General features: G+C 37.8%; 1 protein-coding gene across 1 annotated transcript in view; it reads right to left on the bottom strand.

Annotated features, from left to right (window-relative positions):
- The window catches only part of LOC121382218, a 75622-nt gene extending 59552 nt beyond the window's left edge, over positions 1-16070 (bottom strand). The window contains exon 1 of the mRNA XM_041511754.1: positions 15196-16070. Coding sequence (XP_041367688.1) covers positions 15196-15212 — 17 coding nt within the window. The 5' untranslated portion in view covers positions 15213-16070. The remainder of the gene's footprint in view (positions 1-15195) is intronic.
- Between the last annotated feature and the right edge of the window lie 3193 nt (positions 16071-19263).

Raw genomic sequence — 19263 nt, 5'->3', positions numbered from 1 at the left:
CTGTCTGTGGGATGGTGCATATTAAAAGATCCCTCGCAGCTAATCGAAAAAGAGTAGCCCATGAAGTGGCGACAGCGGGTTACCTTTCTCAATATCTGTCTGGTCCTTAACCATATGTCTGATGCCATATAACCGTAAATAAAATGTGTTGAGTTCGTCGTTAAATAAAACATTTCTTTCTTTCTTTTTTACTTATATGGCAATTCTTCACTGAAACACTAGGCTCACACAACTAAAAATAAATACATTTATTGAATTCCCTCTGGAAAGCAGATTTTTTTTTTTGATTTCTTTTGGGGGGAATTTCGAAATTTGGGGGTGGGATGCGCACCCCTAGAACCCTATCCCTGGATCCGCACCTTTTATCGGAATCTTTTGAATATTATTGTAAAAATCAACTGCTAAAGGCTGGCGACATACCTAATAATGACGCACACATATTAATTATTGTTATTACGTTCGATTAGTTCCGTTGCTGCAAGGGTTATATAGACTGAACGCGGCGCGTGCGTGCGGCTGCTAAACGCATGCGATCAGCGGTAATGAAATCATAGGCGTACGGGCTCTCCGGGGGGGGGGGGGGGGGGGTGGCACAGGCTGATTTTTGCCCGATTTAAATGAAAATTCCCGAATCTGTATACCAACATTTATTTATATTAGCATTACTGCCAAATCGTTATGTTGGGTTGTTTACTAATATTGTGAGTAGAATGATGTAAATATATGGTGAAAACGTGTCAGGCTACCTCATTTTGCCCGAATAACTTGATCGTTGTTTGGCCGAATATGAGGATTTTCTCAAGCACTGGGGTGGGGGTGGGGGTGGGGGAGTCCCCCCCCCCCCCCCGTCTCCTGTCTCGTACACTTATGAATGAAATAATCGTATATGTTTTATACGCCCATAACGCATGCCCAGAAAGACGCATTCAGTCTATATGAGCCTTTAAACTGTAATCTCGGCTCTCCGACTTATAGCATAGTTGTCTAATGCAAAATACAAACACATCTGCTGTTTTAATAAACATATGTGGTTCACTACCAATAAATGGCACCAGCAGCTGCTTATGGCATAGCGGCGGAAGAGATATATATGCTGTGAGGTGGGTGTGGGGGTGCACTTTGAGCGAACAAGTGGGACGTAATTCATTAATATTATTGTGTGCCTTAAAATCTAGATAATTACACATATAGATATATACAAAAGGAGATATTGGAATACGTAATAATATGCCGTAGAAAATACCAAATCCATAAGATAAATTTGGAAAGTATGCCCCCCCCCCCCCCCCCCCCCCACACACACACACTCCCCATCCCTTCCCGACTCTGTCGCTTATGTATGTACATTGTAGCTCGCTGGTCTCATCGTTAGTTTTAGTATAAAGCAACTAAAACATTTTATTACTTGTAATCGATGTAGACCTTACGTATTCTAATAAACAAAGGTATTTCCCCAATCAGTTGGCAATAAGAATCACAAAATGCAGAAAGTTACTTCAAAACAAGTCATTATATGTCAACTTTATTTGGCGCGAACAGATGCGTGCATAATATTATTAGGCATAAACATTGTGTTTCCGGGAAAATGGCGAAAAAACCAAATAGGAATAGTTTGGAGGTAGAATTTAAACACGTTTTAATTATCCAATCCTACGGATCAAGATAAAATTTCATATGTATACTTTTTTTTCACCTACATATTAATAAACCACACACACACACCCTAAAAAACAGAAGAACAAAAAGAAGGAGAGAAAGTTATCCGCGGAATTAAATGGCTGGAACGAGAAATAGCCCAATGGGCCCACCGACAGGGATCGATCCCACACCGACCGCGCATCGTGCGAGCGCTGTACCACTGGGCTACGTCCCGCCTCCTAACGAGTATGGTACCAGTCTAAAATGAAACGCAATTAATCGAATGCGATAAAACACACCGCTTCTATGATGGCGCGAACTACAGATCGGGTAACAGACGTCATACAATATGCACTATATTTTCACACTGTCAGGCTCAGTGTTAGATAGAGAATATTTAATTTTTTTTGTCAAATATGATTTTTATCTCATCGAGTGAAGTTTGCAATCATACCTCACGAGTCGCGCTTGATATGATTGCAAACTTCACGAGATGAGATATAAATCATATTTGACAAAAAACATGAAATTTTCTATTTATTATATAACTTTTGGCAATTTACCTTTATTTATAAAATGCCAGTAGTAAAATAGTTCCGGCTTTCATATAGTGAAGATAATAACACTTTCTACAGTGACTGATAACACTTTTATTTCACTGATATTTTAAGATGTTTCACTAAATGTTATATAATAAAACCTTTTATTTTCTTTTTTTTAAAATAAACAACAGGAAAGATTAAGCAATGTGGAATTATTGTAAATATTATTGATGTTTGTAGAAGAAAATATATCCAAAGATATAAATGCAGTCAATTAATTGGTACACTGATAACACGTAACAGAAACAGACGCAGACGTCAAAATACACCACACCCGCTAGACCCAGACCCAGACCCAGATTCGGTGTATTTTGGGCCTAAGTCGTCTGGGTCCGTCCCAGCCAGTGCACTAAGACTGGTATATCAAAGGCCGTGGTATATGAGTGCTGTCCTGTCTGTGGGGAAAATGCATATAAAAGATCCCTTACTTCTAATGACAAAATGTAACGAGTTTCCTCTCTAACACTATATGTTAAAATAGCCAATAGCCGATGATTAATAAATCAATCTGCTTTAATGTAGTCGTTAAACAAAACAAACTTAGACTTTTTTAAGTCGTCGGGGGGGGGGGGGGGGGGGGGGGGTGATAATAACGAATGCTAGTGTACATTGGTACAGTGTTTGGAAAGAAAGAAAGAAAGAAATGTTTTATTTAACGACGCACTCAACGTTTATATGGTTATATGCACGGTTATATGGCGTCGGACATATGGTTATGGACCACACAGATATTGAGAGAGGGAACCCACTGTCGCCACTTCATGAGCTTCTCTTTTTGATTAGCAGCAAGGGATCTTTTATATGCACCATCCCACATACAGGGTAGTACATACCACGGCCTTTGATATACCAGTCGTGGTGCACTGGCTGGAACGAGATCCAATGTTTGGAATACTGTAAGCATCCTTTTTCAAAAGTTGCACCCCTTTGACTAGAAACATACTGCACTGCGTCCGTCCCTGGACAATATCCCTAATTTAACAAAACAAAGAGTTTGTTTAGTTTAACAACACCACTAGAGCACAGATTAATTAATCATCGGCTATTGGATGTCAAACATTTGGTAGTTCTGACACGTAGTCATCAGAGGAAACCCGCTATATGTTTCCTAATATAGCAAGGGATCTTTAATATGCAATTTCCCACAGACAGGAAAGCACATATCACGGACTTTGACCAGTTGTGGTGCACTGGTTGAAATGAAAAAAAAAAAAAAAAAAAAAAAAAAAAAATTGAATAGATCCACCGGGGTGGTTCGATTCTGCGACACAGGCATCTCAAACGAGCACTCAACCGACTGAGCTAAATCCCGCCTCCACCCTCAACCTCACCCCCACCTCCACCCTCACCCCCACCCTCACCCCCACCCCCACCCACCTGTTTACAATAAAATAAATCGGCCAGCTCAACGAAACCTCCGTCTGTGTTCCCTGATGCTGTGAACTGCGTAGTAGCTTATTTTTAAGCATATCGACAATCGGCTAGACTGCAGGGTTTTTAAACTATGATTATAAATATACCAAACAGCGAGCACTTTATTTAGGTATCAATTATACACGTGTCAAGCATCGCATTTACCTGCTCGTTCATCGAAAATATCCAGTAAATTACAAATCAATACACATAACATGAAATTGGCAGTAAGCTATTTTGAGGTTTCTAAGCAACCCAATAACTATCTGAACGAAACGATCAAATCTCCATCGGAATCTAAAACAACGACAATACGTTAAGTCTAGGGTTACGTGATTCGAAACAACGATAATGCGTTAAATCTACGTAACAAAACAACGATAATACGTTAAAAATAAGCTTACGTAATTAAAAACAACGACAATGCATTAAATCTACGTAACAAAACAACGACAAGACGTTAAATATAAGCTTACGTAATTGGAAACAACGAAAATGCGTCTAGATCTACGTAACAAAACAATGATAATGTTGCATTCAGTCTACGTAACAAAACAACGATAATACGTTTAATCTACGTAACAAAACAACGACAAGACGTTAAATATAAGCTTACGTAATTGGAAACAAAGAAAATGCGTTTAGATCTACGTAACAAAACAATGATAATGTTGCATTCAGTCTACGTAAGAAAACAACGATAATGCGTTTAATCTACGTAACAAAACAACGACAAGACGTTAAATATAAGCTTACGTAATTGGAAACAACGAAAATGCGTTTAGATCTACGTAACAAAACAATGATAATGTTGCATTCAGTCTACGTAACAAAACAACGATAATACGTTTAATCTACGTAACAAAATAACGACAATACGTTAAATCTACGTAACAAAACAATGGTAATAGGCCTACGTTAAATCTACAAAACCAAATGGCAATGCGTTAGATCTAGGCCCACGCTTCCGCTCGTTAGATACATTTTTAAACAACTCATTGTAAGATAAGCGGTATCTAATGGCCGCTTCACAGACATGATAGCACACACCACGGTCTTTTATATACCAGTTGCGGTTCACTGGCTAGAACGATAAATAGCTCAATGGGCCCACTGACGGGGATCGATCCTAACCGACTGCGGATCAGGCAAGCGTTTTAACATCGGGCTTCGTCCAACAATACGTTAAAGGTTTTTCCTTCTCAAAAGGTAGGTCTTTTTCACACCGGTACGAGAAGTAGATAAAGTTGTATAAATGGTCCTAAAATGAATTCTACGTAGTGAGACAACTAGGTATTTACCAATTACGAATATGTACTTCCCGGCACTAGTTAATTGCACCAATACATATTTGTCGGTGCGTGCAGTCAAAAGGTAACGACGAGCTGATACTGTATTAAGTAATTAGTCCATGAGCTGGTACCCCAACTTTGACCAATTGGTACCATCCGAGGGCACCAAACGTAACTATGGTTGGGGTGGGTTTTTTTATTTTTTATATAGATGTATGTCAACATTCACCAGGAATTCATTTTGAACCATTCTCAGCTAATTAAGGCATTGCCACATCATTTTTAATCCTAGAAGACCACCACTGTAGCAGCCAGAACAAAAATAACAATTTATCGCATTTTACACCAATCAGTAGTTCACAATGACAACCTTGCTTTTCTATCTCTATATAATTGATATATACTTTATCATTGCATTTTGTCTACCAAGATAATATGTGTCGCAAACTGTGTAATAGTGCGACGCTAACATTAATTTTATCACCATAACATGGCAATTACTAGTATACTAGTATGCTTCGATTATACCGACAAATGATCGACCATCACCAAATGAACTTAGTAGCCATATATTCACAGTATTCCAATAACGGATTCCAATAATGACACCCCTGCGCGTGCTGTAACCTCACCGTGGTGCAGAGGTGTAGCATTCTCTTTGAGAATGGCCAATACAGCACAAATTGAAATTTTAAGTAAAAGTCAGTATCTATCTGTGATATTTGTATTTTTGCACAGTTCTTTACACTGTTTTTTATTTAAATCTTGAATTTTTATATTGATGTTGATCATCACCTTATTTGTTTGCATTACCATAGTTTGACATCCAATAGCCGATGTATTTTTCGTGCTAGGGTGTCGTTAAACATTCATTCATTCATTCATTCATTCATTCCAATAACGACATAAATATCGCTTTATAACAAAAAGTACTTTATTTTGAAAATACACCACCCAATTATAGGTAATACCTAACACAGTAGATTTTTCATGATATACGTAATGTAATGTATTCAGTCTCTATATGCAGCGGTTGTTCGAACATTTGTCCCATGATATCTACAGAACATTATATGATAACTGAGCCGATAAGCACCCACATTTCGCATTCAAAACGGATTTTTTTTTTTTGTCATTCAAAAGCTACACCGAATTAGTTGCAATAAGAAATAGTAGAGCAATTTAAATGGGAAAAAAAAAAAAAAAAAAAAAAAATCCCCCCCCCCCAAAAAAAACCAAACTAAAAAAAACAAAAAACAAAAAAAAACAACAACAACCCCAAAACAACCACGGCTCATACAGCAAAGTAAAGTAAAGTTTGTTTTATTTAACGACGCCACTAGAACACATTGATTTTTTTTTATCTTAACATCGGCTATTGGACGTCAAACACTGGACACTGTTTTTTTTTTAGGAAAGCCGCTGTCGCCACATAGGCTACTCTTTTACGACAGGCAAGGGATCTTTTATTTGCGCTTCCCACAGTCAGGATAGCACAAACCATGGCCTTTGTTGAACCAGTTATGGATCACTGGTCGGTGTAAGTGAAATACACCTACCCACTGAGCCTTGCGGATCACTCACTTAGGGTTTGGAGTCGGTATCTGGATTAAAAATCCCATGCCTCAACTGGGATCCGAACCCATTACCTACCAGCCTATAGACCGATGGCCAAACCACGACGCCACCGAGGCCGGTCTGAAATTAAAATGACAATTATCTTGAGGTACTAGCGAAGTCCAGTACGCTTCAGATATATCTCAAATGAATAATTTCGGCTCCCTTTGTCTTCTGACGCCATGTAGCCGTAAATAAAATGTGTTGAGTGCGTCCTTAAATAAAATAAAAAATTCCTTCCTTCCCTTTATCTTTTATTTACTTTAAAAGAGATGTGATGAAATATATGTTGTTTGTTTGTTTGTACTTACTTTCGTGCTTATATCCAATTAAGGTTCAAGCACGCTGTCCTGACCACGCATCGGCTATCTGGCCTGTCTGTTCAGGACAGTGGGTTGGTGGCTAGTTGTTAGTGCGTTATTGGTTATTGAGTGGGTAGGAGCCGGTACCGGGCTGCGAACCCAGTACTTACCAGCATTATAACCAATGACTTAACCACCAGGCCACTCAGACCGGTGTAATATATGTTTACCTATGGTGTATTTGTTGACTGGACTGTTGCGTGTAGCAGCTTGAGCTAATACATCACCATTCTCGTGTGGCGCAGTGGTTAAGACATCGGACTACAGGCTGGTAGTTACAGGGTTCTCAGCCCGGTAACCGGCTCCAACCCAGAGCGAGTTCTTAAGGGCTCAATGGGTAGATGTAATGCCACTATTTCCTCTTCTCTCTCACTAACCACTAACCAACTAACAACTAACCCACTGTCCTGGACAGACAGCTCAGATAGCTGAGGTGTGTGCCCAAGACAGCGTGTTTGAACCTTAATTGGATATAAGCACGAAAATAAGTTAAAATGAAATAAATGAGGGATTTGAGTTGTTGTTATTAATTAACATATACTAATTGCATAATTAGCTCACACTCAGCCATGATCTAGATACTCACTACTGTACATTGTTGAGAAAGGAGTTTGAATAAAAATCAGTATTAAGAAAAGGGAAATGAAAAGGAATTCTTAAATTACAACTGTTTGGCGTCTAATATACGGTTATTTTGACACTTGGTATAGATTCAGAGAGCGAGAGAAAGAGAGAGAGAGAGAGAGAGAGAGAGAGAGAGAGAGAGAGAGAGAGAGAGAGAGAGAGAGAGAGAGAGAGAGAGAGAGAGAGAGAGGGGGGGGGGAGGAGGATGGGGAGAGAGGGGGTGCGTACCTGATAATCTACTGTCACCACACCTTTACTCATATTCCTCAAAAAGCAAAATGATCGTTTATGACTACCGAAATCCATATCACGCATTTATTGTTGCTGTACATCTTACATATTTAAGCAAACTAACAAAGTGACATGCACATAATATGCGATCACCATGTGTGTGAAAATCAATTATTTGATCCATAATTTACATACGATACAAAAGCTAGAAACAATTAATTTTCTTGTTTTGTAAATTACAACTGTACACAGGACACTGACAACCATAACGACACGCTATATAAATCTGAATAACAAAACCGTAATACACGACTATGGCCGTATCTCTGCACACGTCGAGTAGGCATTTGACAAAATAGTGGTTGATTTCATGGATATCTATCTAGTGCCTCGTCTATAAAAAAAAAAAAACCCGTTCTTTCTTAGGCCCAAAACACACCGAAGCTGGAGTTTCGTCGGAGTCTTCCAATCTGGCAGTGTGAAAAAAATATAGCATAAGTTCTGGTTTCAAACCACCTTTATTTACTTCATGCATTCCAATACAATTTCCTTGTCAGAATATACTTTGTGAACAATACAACACTATCGAGAGGGTCACGTGACTACTAATTGTAGGGAGTTCTCTCCCTTGACAATTACCATGCGAAAAATCAACACTAGTTGACCACAAGCATTTTTATGTAGCGACCCTAATTTAAGGGCACCACCCCATGTTGCTGTGATAATATACCACTTGTTCGGTTGTCAGTCAGTACTAAATATTAAAAGTAACTTCAAATCAATGGATTATTTAAATACTACTGGGGTCATCAAACAAAGATTTCAAAAGGCATATCAGAATTTTGTAAAAAAAAAAAAATAATAATAATAATAAAAACCAAAATAATTTTGAGGAACTATTTCCTAAACCGGACTACTGCTATATTAAGTTTTTACAACAAGTAACGACACATCAAATGGTGGTGTGGTGTGTTTTGTAACGTTCGATTCAGTGCGTTTCATTTTGGACCCAGCTTCAGTGTGTGTTGGGCCTTAAACGATTAGACTGCATTCAGTCAGTCTAATCGATTGATACCTACTTCGTTTGCATAGACTTGATTGTTCGAAGTTAGTCCTTTTAGATGTCGGGTGCGCATTTGTTTGGAAGGTGTGAATTCCGGTATAATGAACAGAATAACATTGGTGTATGTTCGTTTTCGACAGTTAGTGGTCGGATAGTGTAAATGTCGTAACGACGGTCGTTATAACGAGGTCTGACTGTATTATGGCCTTTTATTGTATTTATTTGTCAAAATAATAGGCGTTTATTCAGCATGTGTATCTTTTTGGCAACAACCTCAATGACAATTTGTGTTTTTTATCCATGAACTTAAGCATATTGTTGGATCACATTGTTGATCATAAAACACATTCATTTATTAAGATAAGTCTTTGTCCGCTTCGTTGTGGAATTGTTCGTATATATATGTATTTATGTATGTATTTACAAGATATAGAGGGTTTTAAAATAAAATTAATGCAATTGTTACAAGTACATTGACTTAGTTTTCCTTTATAATTACGAACGCATGAACGTATTAAATTTTAGAAGACATGTTAAAACTTACTTGTATAAAGCATCTTGTCATGTCAAGTTAGACTTAATAACCTATTTTACATTGGTACATCTATTACAGTAACATCCAGTTTAGCTGATATTTGATCACCTGGCTGTGACTATGTCTCGCCGACGTCAGACTGCCATAACAAAAAGTAATGTAGAGCAGCATCTATGGTGATATTGGATTTTGACATTGGGCTGACATCAGACTGCCTTAACTTCTTAAAAGCTATTTTGGAGCAGCATCTATATGGTAATATTGAATTGACTCGAGGATGACTCGACCTGATATCGGGCCAATATCTGAATACCGACTGTGACCCGATGTTGGGCCGACATCGGGCCGATGTTGGGCCGACATCAGACTGCCATAACTTCTTAAAATCTATTTTGCAGCAGCATCTATATATGGTGACCGGCCTCGGTGGCGTCGTGGTTAGCCATCGGTCTACAGGCTGGTAGGTACTGGGTTCGGATCCCAGTCGAGGCATGGGGTTTTTAATCCAGACACCGACTCCAAATCCCGAGTGAGTGCTCCGCAAGGCTCAATGGGTAGGTGTAAACCACTTGCACCGACCAGGAATCCATAACTGGTTCAACAAAGGCCATGGTTTGTGCTATCCTGCCTGTGGGAAGCGCAAATAAAAGATCCCTTGCTGCTTGTCGTAAAAGAGTAGCCTATGTGGCGACAGCGGGTTTTCTCTCAAAATCTGTGTGGTCCTTAACCATATGTCTGACGCCATATAACCATAAATAAAATGTGTTGAGTGCGTCGTTAAATAAAACATTTCTTTCTTTCTTACAATGCAGCAAAGTCAGGAATGTCCCTTTAACCATACAGCTGACACCAAGCACATAACCGTAATTAAAATGTGTTGAGAGCGTCGTTAAATAAAACATTCCTTTCCTTTCTTTCGTTTTATTATCTCAGACTAACAAAACATTTGACTGCAAAGCTGTTGTCACGAACATTTCAATCTTATCGATACATTTACACTGCTTAATGCTCTGTCCAACGTCGAATAACCCGACGTTTACGTGACTTCCCGGTGTAATTTTAGCTTTAGAAACCGATATAGACACATTAATAAATGGAGAGTCTCGGATATCGAGACCAAATTCATCTAAACATATTTTAAAACGTGTAAAGACACAGACTGTATACATTTTTAATATTTATGTATTTAGAATAAGTATTCCATCTTTCTATTCTTACGCGCCGTTCATCTATAATGTGTAATCATGGTCACGTGCAAATACCGTGTTCGCCATGATGACGCTCTAGGTGCTGGCCTCAGATTACAGTTATCTTCCCATTTGGTTGTCAAAAACCCCGAAATTTGACCGCGCAAGTAGTCTGCTGTTTGACTGTGATTATTTCATAACAGGCAGCTATGAAGTGGCAACTATTTGACTGAAGTGACAGGGGAGATCATGTAGTTTGTAAACATTTGTAACTTGTTGACATTGAACTCTTGTTTGTGGTAATTCCGGCCCATGCAAAAGTAGTGCCTTTTGTGTAAAATGGGAGTACTCCGGCCTGATTTAGAGGGTGTGTTTGTTTAAACCAGTATGTTGGGAGAAAGAGCTGGACAACAGGGGTTATCCTTTTCAGGGTATGTGTCCCCCAGGCAGGCAAAGGTACATACAAAAATCCACGGGCCTGCTGATATTAATAAAAATGTTATAGCCACTAAGGCTATATAGAAACATGTAGCGAAATTAATTGTGGTCTGTGGCCTGCTGGCCACTACTGGGTTGAGTTTGTTTTGTGCATAGGGAATACTATACAAGTAGCCGTTATATGCCATTTACCCTACAAACAAAACAAAAAAAAAGAGTTTTATTTAACGACGAACTCAACACACTTTAGTTACGGTTATATGGCGTTAGACATATGGTTAAGGACCACACAGATATTGAGAGAGGAAACCCGCTGTCGCCACTTCATGGGCTACTCTTTTCGATTAGCAGCAAGGGATATTTTGTATGCATCATCCCACAGACAGGTAGTACATACCACGGCCTTTGATATACCAGTCGTGGTGCACTGGCTAGAACGAAAATTTTTACCCTACAACATATTATTTTAAAACATATCTAACGAGAGCGAAAGCGAATTGCATATGTTGTTTTTTTAAATGAATTTTAAGATAAATGGCATCTAACGGACACGAATGTAGTACAGTATTCTATTTCTGGCATATCTTAAAAAAATAAAAAAATAAACCTGATTTAATACAAATTTAGACGTCTTTTTTTTTAACTTAAATGTATATACGGTGCTTGCAGTCATCTTATGCGTCACGTGATAGTTATATATCACAGAGCATTCAATATCGAACGTGCTTATTTCATTGGCTGTGGCGACCGGATCATCACCTAGGAGAAGCCAGATGTATGGCTTTAAATCGATAACACGTGTTTTAGTGTCGTTGTGTAAGAAATTTAATTTAATTTATTTTATCTTCTTACATGCCATCCTCCGAATTCCAGTCTCCTATGTGTAATCGTGGTCATGTGCAAATTCGGTGTTCACCAAGTTACCGCCCTGAGTTTGGAATATCACTGACGGTTTTAGTTATGGACTTAATGGATGTAGGTTGTGCTCATGACGGGTGCCACTGATGAAGCAGGACATGCTCATCTTTCGGGAACACTTGATATCGTCACTGTTTTTACAGCCATTCACGAATGTATGCTATCACAACTGTATATATGCCTGTGCAAGTTTGGGTTTTCTCAGCTAGCCTTTGGGAGTGGCAGTCCTCCTACAGGCGATGCAAGAGAGATGAAACATCATATTAAGGATCTTCTAGGGCAGTGGAAGTCTTCGTAAGGACGAGCACCTGATAGAGGATAGTGGAAGCAATCACGACTTTACCCAACATCATTTCGACTCTGCCGTGTGCAGAGATACGATTTTGATCATGTGATACGGTTTTGTCGTTTAGATTTTTAAAGTTGTAGGATGAATACATGTCTGTGTTTTAATATACAGTATGCTAATGCTCGGGTAAAGCTTGTATTTTAGTCACACTTCGATACATAGTATAGATATATGCATCCGTAACCAGAGTTCACATTTATTTTCTCCACGTCGGTGGGCCCACTGGGCTATTTCTCGTTCCAGCCAGTGCACCACGACTGGTATACAAAAGGCCGTGGTATGTGCTATCCTGTCTATGGGATGGTGCATATAAAAGATCACTTGCTGCTAATCGAAAAGAGTAGCCCATGATGTGGCGACAGCGGGTTTCCTCTCTCAATAACTGTGTGGTCCTTAACAATATTTCCGACGCCATATAACCGTAAATAAAATGTGTTAAGTGCGTCGTTAAATAAAACATGTCCTTCTTATTATCATTTTCGCCGTCAGTGATAGAACGAATCGAGTGCTATGCTACGTTAGTGGTAAATTTATAACTCTGTCATTGAAATCGGCACACCGACATACTATGGTTTTCTAATAGAAAATGTTGGACCCCCCCCCCCCCCCCCCCCCCGCGCAATAACCGTCTTTTTAAACATGAGGAATTTGTTACACAAGATATACAAATATTAACTTTCATATTTTATAGATCATATGGAAACCGAACGCTTTAAAAAATAAACAAAAAATAAACAAAAAACAATTTAGTTTACTAAATGTTTTATATAGATACATGTAGCATCCTCTCCGAAATTGGTACATAGTCAGTGTTTTAAATATATTGTTGTCTTCTTACTATATATATTTTAGGGTGTTGTTGGCAGCCATTTCCATAACAATTATACTCATAAAGACTGCGTGTGCTGTAACCTCACCGTGGTGCAGGGGTGTAACATTCTCTTTGAGAATGGCCAATACAGCACAAAATTTAAGTTTTGAGTAAAATTCAGTATCCGTAAAATTCTGTGATATTTGTGTTTTTGCACAGTTCTTTACACTGTTTTTGTTTAAGTCTTGAATTTTTATATTGATGTTGATCATCACTTTATTTATTTGCATTACCATAGTTTGACACCCAATAGCCGATGTATTTTTCGTGCTGGGGTGTCGTTAAACATTCATTAATTCATAAAGACTTATCACGGATATATTAGAGCCGGATAGAGTGGGTATTGAGAGTTACCGCTCCCACGTTGCCCACTTCAGTATTTCAAAGGTAGAAGAGATAAATGTAACAAGTCTCTGCATGCTCTCATGAGCGTCTACGTTTCAAACACTTGATACAGCATCACATTATCAATTTCTATAAGTAGTTTTAAACCTTCTATACTGCAGAACACAAGAAACGCAAATATTAATTTAGTTTTCTTTAAAGAAATTTGATTTCCATTAGGTTTTGTGTTTATTAAAAGGATCTGTGTTTGGTGAACATTTTAGGCCTATTTTGACATAATTAATACGTACACAGAATTAATTGCATCGTGAATATATATATATATATATATATATATATATATATATATATATATATATATATATATATATATATATATATATATATATATATATATATATTATATATATATATATATATATATATATATATAGCATATTAGCTGTGGGGAATGGTTATATGATAATAGTGAATTAATTGGGCAAACATTACAACCGGTAGTTCAGTATTACAGTAGGTTTTATGACCACCAAAGATCTTGAAGGACGATTGGGGTCAGAAGTGAAATTTGAAAGTTGGCGGGGTTTTTTTATCAGTAAATCGCAAATTCAAACAATGAAAATTACTAAAAACAAAACAACTGTATGATCAACAGAATGAAAAATATTGACAGAAATAATATTCCACAGTGATTATCATTAATGGACCTTCCTGGAAATGGTCAAAATCGAGAATGACACCCCACGCACGTGTAGGGGTCAACTGTGTGATGCATGTTCAAACTATGGAATGTGTTTCGATGTATTGATAAACAGACCTGAATGTTCGGTCTAATAGTTGATATTAACATTAATATTTCAGGTTCCCCTACTTTTTTCCAAGAGTATATATATATATATATATATATATATATATATATATATATATATATATATATATATATATATAAAATATTATCAATATTTATGCCATCGCCAGCCTCCGCCCAAAATTGTTTTCAAACAAGCAAAATGAAAAGTGCCACACTATATCGCTTCCAAACTATCCTGTACTTAGTATTTTTATATGTAAAAACCCCCACAAGTGTATGATATTTTTAATCTTGATGTTAATTAATTAGTATTAATACAACAATAATAAAAGTTTAGAAAAAAACCCATAAAACTATTTAACATACAATATACAAATATTTATATTTCATGACATGACAGACCCAATAGCCGATGTATTTTTCGTGCTGGGGTGTCGTTAAACATTCATGACATGACAGTGTATATTTTAACACCAACTTTATTTTCTGGATGTAGTAAGACAAAACGCGTTTTGTGCATAAAACAATGATATAACTTAATTATAAATTTGTTTAAACATATTTTCCATATGAAATATTTTAAAAGTAAAATGCAACACAAACAAAAACAAAAATAAACAAGGTTTTAACAAAAGTCAATTAATCGCTTTACGTTTTCTTTCCTTTTTTCCTTTGATACACCAACATGTAAGTAATGAAATATAATCAGTTTATATTATCCCTTCCGTATAGAATATGCATAATATTGAGAGAAAAAACAACACTTTAAGATTTTCAAACATATTCAATTAAAATTCGTGCTTTCGTGTTCCAGTTGCGATGTCATGTATTATACACATGTGTCAATGTTATTATTTTTATTCAAATGCTGAAACCTATTAATAACAGGTATCACTTACCTGTGTTTTGTTGCCATTTCTCTCGCTTCAGCTGGTTAGGACATGACAATGCCACGCGTGTCGTGAGACGCCCATCACATGCACCCGAATGCAGTTTCCAAGAAGAGTCGTTTAACTGTGACAAACATTATCAACAGTAACATAACGTGACACGCCCGAATCACAGCGCATGCAAACGTCCACAGTCGATTTTTATCACATTAGCCTGACTAAATGCATCAGCAATCGCGAAACCATATGCCGTGTACAATAGCAGAACTCTGGTCAGACTATTTCCCAGTAGATCAATATTCACCTGATTGTAAGATACGGTTTGTAAGTGGAAGGTGAGAAAGTTGGATAAATACAGGGGCGGATCCAGGAAGTATTTGTGGGAGAGGTGACACACGGGGAAAAGGCGCATGGAACAACTCGTTAAAAGGGCAACCCAATGGATGGGTGGGGTGGTTGGTGGGGGGGGGGGTAAATAAAAAGTGGTACTAGAATATGTTTTATGGGAACAGGTCCACCGGTCACACCCCCGTGGATCCGCCTCTGAGATAGGCACAGATGTAACGGAATATATTAATGCCACATGGTAAGCGAGTCCTATAACGGAGTATTTCGTAACCCCACTGGGATACAGAACTAAATGACGCCGGAGAAGTATAGAATTACTTCTGTCGATTAATCTGTAATTAATGTAAAGAGCGAGATGTAATCCGCCCGTCTGAAGTGCGATAGATCATGAGATCGATCCCAACTCAGTAGGACCTAGGATCAATTAAAAAAAAAAGAACCCGTGCCTCTCCTAAAATAATTAGGATGACAGTTACACAAAAACGGGTATTTTGAAGCGGAGGGCAATTGCTTCCTCTACCCCCCCCCCCCACATACATCCCCCACCCACCCCACCCCAAAGACGGAAAGACCTAATTTTGTAATAGGCCTATTTTTGTACCTAAACGTGAACACTAAAAGTACAAACAGTACAACTAATACTACAATAACGTCAAAATATACATAAACCACATTTTCCTACGACCCCAGCGTTAAAGGGACATTCCCGAGTTTGCTGCAATGTTTTAAGATGTTATCGACAAATAAAATATTTCTGCGATTAAACTTACATATTAAATATATTTTCTTGTTTAGAATATTAGTGGCTGTATATTAAACGTGTTTCTGATCGTTCTAATATTTGTACTAAGTTAATTTTCATTTTATTTCCTAAAACATATTTTTTCGTACGTACGAAATTATTTGAAGATAAAATCCAGTTTGGGATTCTTACAAATATTAAAACGACCAGAAACGCATTGAATATACAGACACTCATATTCTACACAAGAAAATATATGTAATATGTAAGTTTAATCGTAGAAATATTTTATTAGTAGGAAACACCTTACAATGCAGCAAACTCAGGAATGTCCCTTTAAGGGCGTCCATCTTCCGAACCGTTTAGCTGCGTAATGTACTAACAGAATGGTGCAGAAATGTATACACCAGGGCCCTGTTCCACGAAGCGATCTTAACCCTAAGATTACCTTAAGCGCATAGCTACCATATGCGCGTAAGTTGATCTTAGGGCTAAGATCGCTTCGTGGAACGGGGCCCTGGTGCACATTATCTGCCAGTGTATAACATAATTTTGTACATTTGAAATCTGTCTACATACAACAAAATAACCTGCAAAAGTCCTTACTTTTAGGGGCGAGACGTAGCCCAGTGGTACAGCGCTCGCTCGATGCGTGGTCGGTGTGGGATCGATCCCCATCGGTGGGCCCATTGGGCTATTTCTCGTTCCAGCCAGTGCACCACTACTGGTATATCAAAGGCCGTGGTATGTGTTATCCTGTCTGTGGGATGGTGCATATAAAAGACCCCTTGCTGTTAATCGAAAAGAGTAGCCCATGAAGTGGCGACAACGGGTTTCCTCTCTCAATATCTGTGTGGTCCTTAACCATATGTCTGACGCCATATAACCGTAAATAAAATGTATTGAGTGCGTCGTTAAATAAAACATTTCTTTCTTTTATTTTTATTTTAACTGCTTGAGCCCTGATGGCGGATAGACTTTTATGTTGCACCGGCAAATTTTCTAAAAACAAATCATCAACATATTTTCCTGGGGAACATAATTCGACACTGTTATAAACTTTGCTTGCCACAATCTAGAACTCCCCTACTAAAATTGCTGCACACGCGCCTAATGAACCCAGGAAGCTGATGATATCCACTGCTAACGAAACACAGATTTATTTTACCTTAATTGCGTTCTTTGTAGGCAAACTCGCAGTCTTAATTTTAAACATCGCTCTACATCATTCCAAATGATTTATCATTTAACGAAAACAATATTCTGACTACCGGCATGTTACTTAGGTTAGGCACACAAAGAGATTGCTGTTAATGAAATATCCACAATAATTATTTTAAAATAGAAATAATGATTAAAAAAAAAACCCCACCCTGCTGCTAGACCAGGTTTTTGTATTTGAATAGACTCTTACATTCTATTGAACTGCAACAACGTGAATCAACAATAAATCATCCACGAAAGCCGTATAATAATGAACGCTAGGTTTTTTTTCTATTTTAGATCAATAAAGTCATAATATACTGCTGTGGTTTTTCAATTAGTTTTGCTTTTAGATATACATGTAGATGTACTTTGTAAGTATCGACTTGAAAAGATGACATTGCAGTTGTATAGGCTTAATTATACGAAGTTCAGATTTGTTTAAGGCCTAATAAATAAATAAATAAAGTAATGCGTGAAAACTGGCCAAAGGCCGTGGTATAATGTGCTTTCCTGTTTGTGAGAAAGTGCATTATATTAGATCCCTTGCTGCATTAGGAAAAATGTAACGGGGTTTTCTCTGTTGTTTACGTATCAGAATTACCAAATGTTTTGACATACAATAGTCGATTAATTAATCAATATGCTCTAGTGGTGTCGTTAAACAAAACAAACTTCAACAAAATAAAGTTTAATGCGTGAAAAATAGGTCACTGTGACCTATTTATGGTACACGACACACTGCCATCACAAGTTGTACTTGCATGTACAGTTTGATGATCCTATATGAATTTATAAGGACGATATGACCCGGAAAAGGATTTCCTTTAATGTGAAGTAGGACACGGTGACCTAGTTGTGATATGCCACACACCGTTATCCAAAGATGTACTTGCACACATGTACAAGGTTTGATGGTCCTATATTAATTGATAAGAAAGATATCTTCTGGGGGAAAAAAAAGGTTTTTGGACATAATACGACCCGTCAAAACGTTTTTTGTTTAACGACACCACTAGAACACATTGATTTATTAATCATCGGCTATTGGATGTCAAGCATTTGGTAATTTTGACATAGTCTTAGAAGGGAAACCCGCTACATTATTCCATTAGTAGCAAGGGAACTTTTGTATGCACCATCCCACATACCATTGTAACCAAGTCCTTTGATATACTAGTCGTGGTGCACTGGCTGGAACGAACAATGGGCCCATAGACGGGGATCGATCATAAGCCAACAGGGGCTACGTCCCACCCCACGACCCGTATATAAAAAAGTCCTACCTTGTACCCGTGTCAAATACACACAGCAATATTGTGTAGATGGTTAAATTTGACGAGTATGAAATACAAGTGCAGTTGTTTTTGACCAGGAGCAAATTTTACAAAACATCGTAAGTTTACGATTGGCAGCATACATGTACACGCATTACTATTTTGGTATCTATTTCCATAAGCATACGGTCTCCCATTTTTTGTAAAGGGGGTGGTGGGTGGCTTTTGTCCGAATTAAACAAAAATGACCGAATCTGCATAACAACATTTATTCACAGTAGCACAGGGTTGCAAACGAATCACTACGCATTTTTACATGGATTACAACTAATTTTGAGGGTAGAATGATGAAAATACATGGTAAAAAGGTATCGGATTAGCACATTTTGCCTGAATTATTCGAATATATTTTTTTATCCTAATTTGAGGTTTTGCTCCAGCTTGGGGGGGGGGGGAGAGCAGTTGCCCCCACCCACCCCCTGGCCCTCTGTCTCGTAAGCTTATGTT

This window comes from Gigantopelta aegis, chromosome 2 (assembly GCF_016097555.1).
Source record: "Gigantopelta aegis isolate Gae_Host chromosome 2, Gae_host_genome, whole genome shotgun sequence".
Taxonomy (NCBI): domain Eukaryota; kingdom Metazoa; phylum Mollusca; class Gastropoda; order Neomphalida; family Peltospiridae; genus Gigantopelta; species Gigantopelta aegis.
The sequence above is the reverse complement of the archived record's forward strand: the minus strand, read 5'-3'. Positions and strand labels throughout refer to the sequence as shown.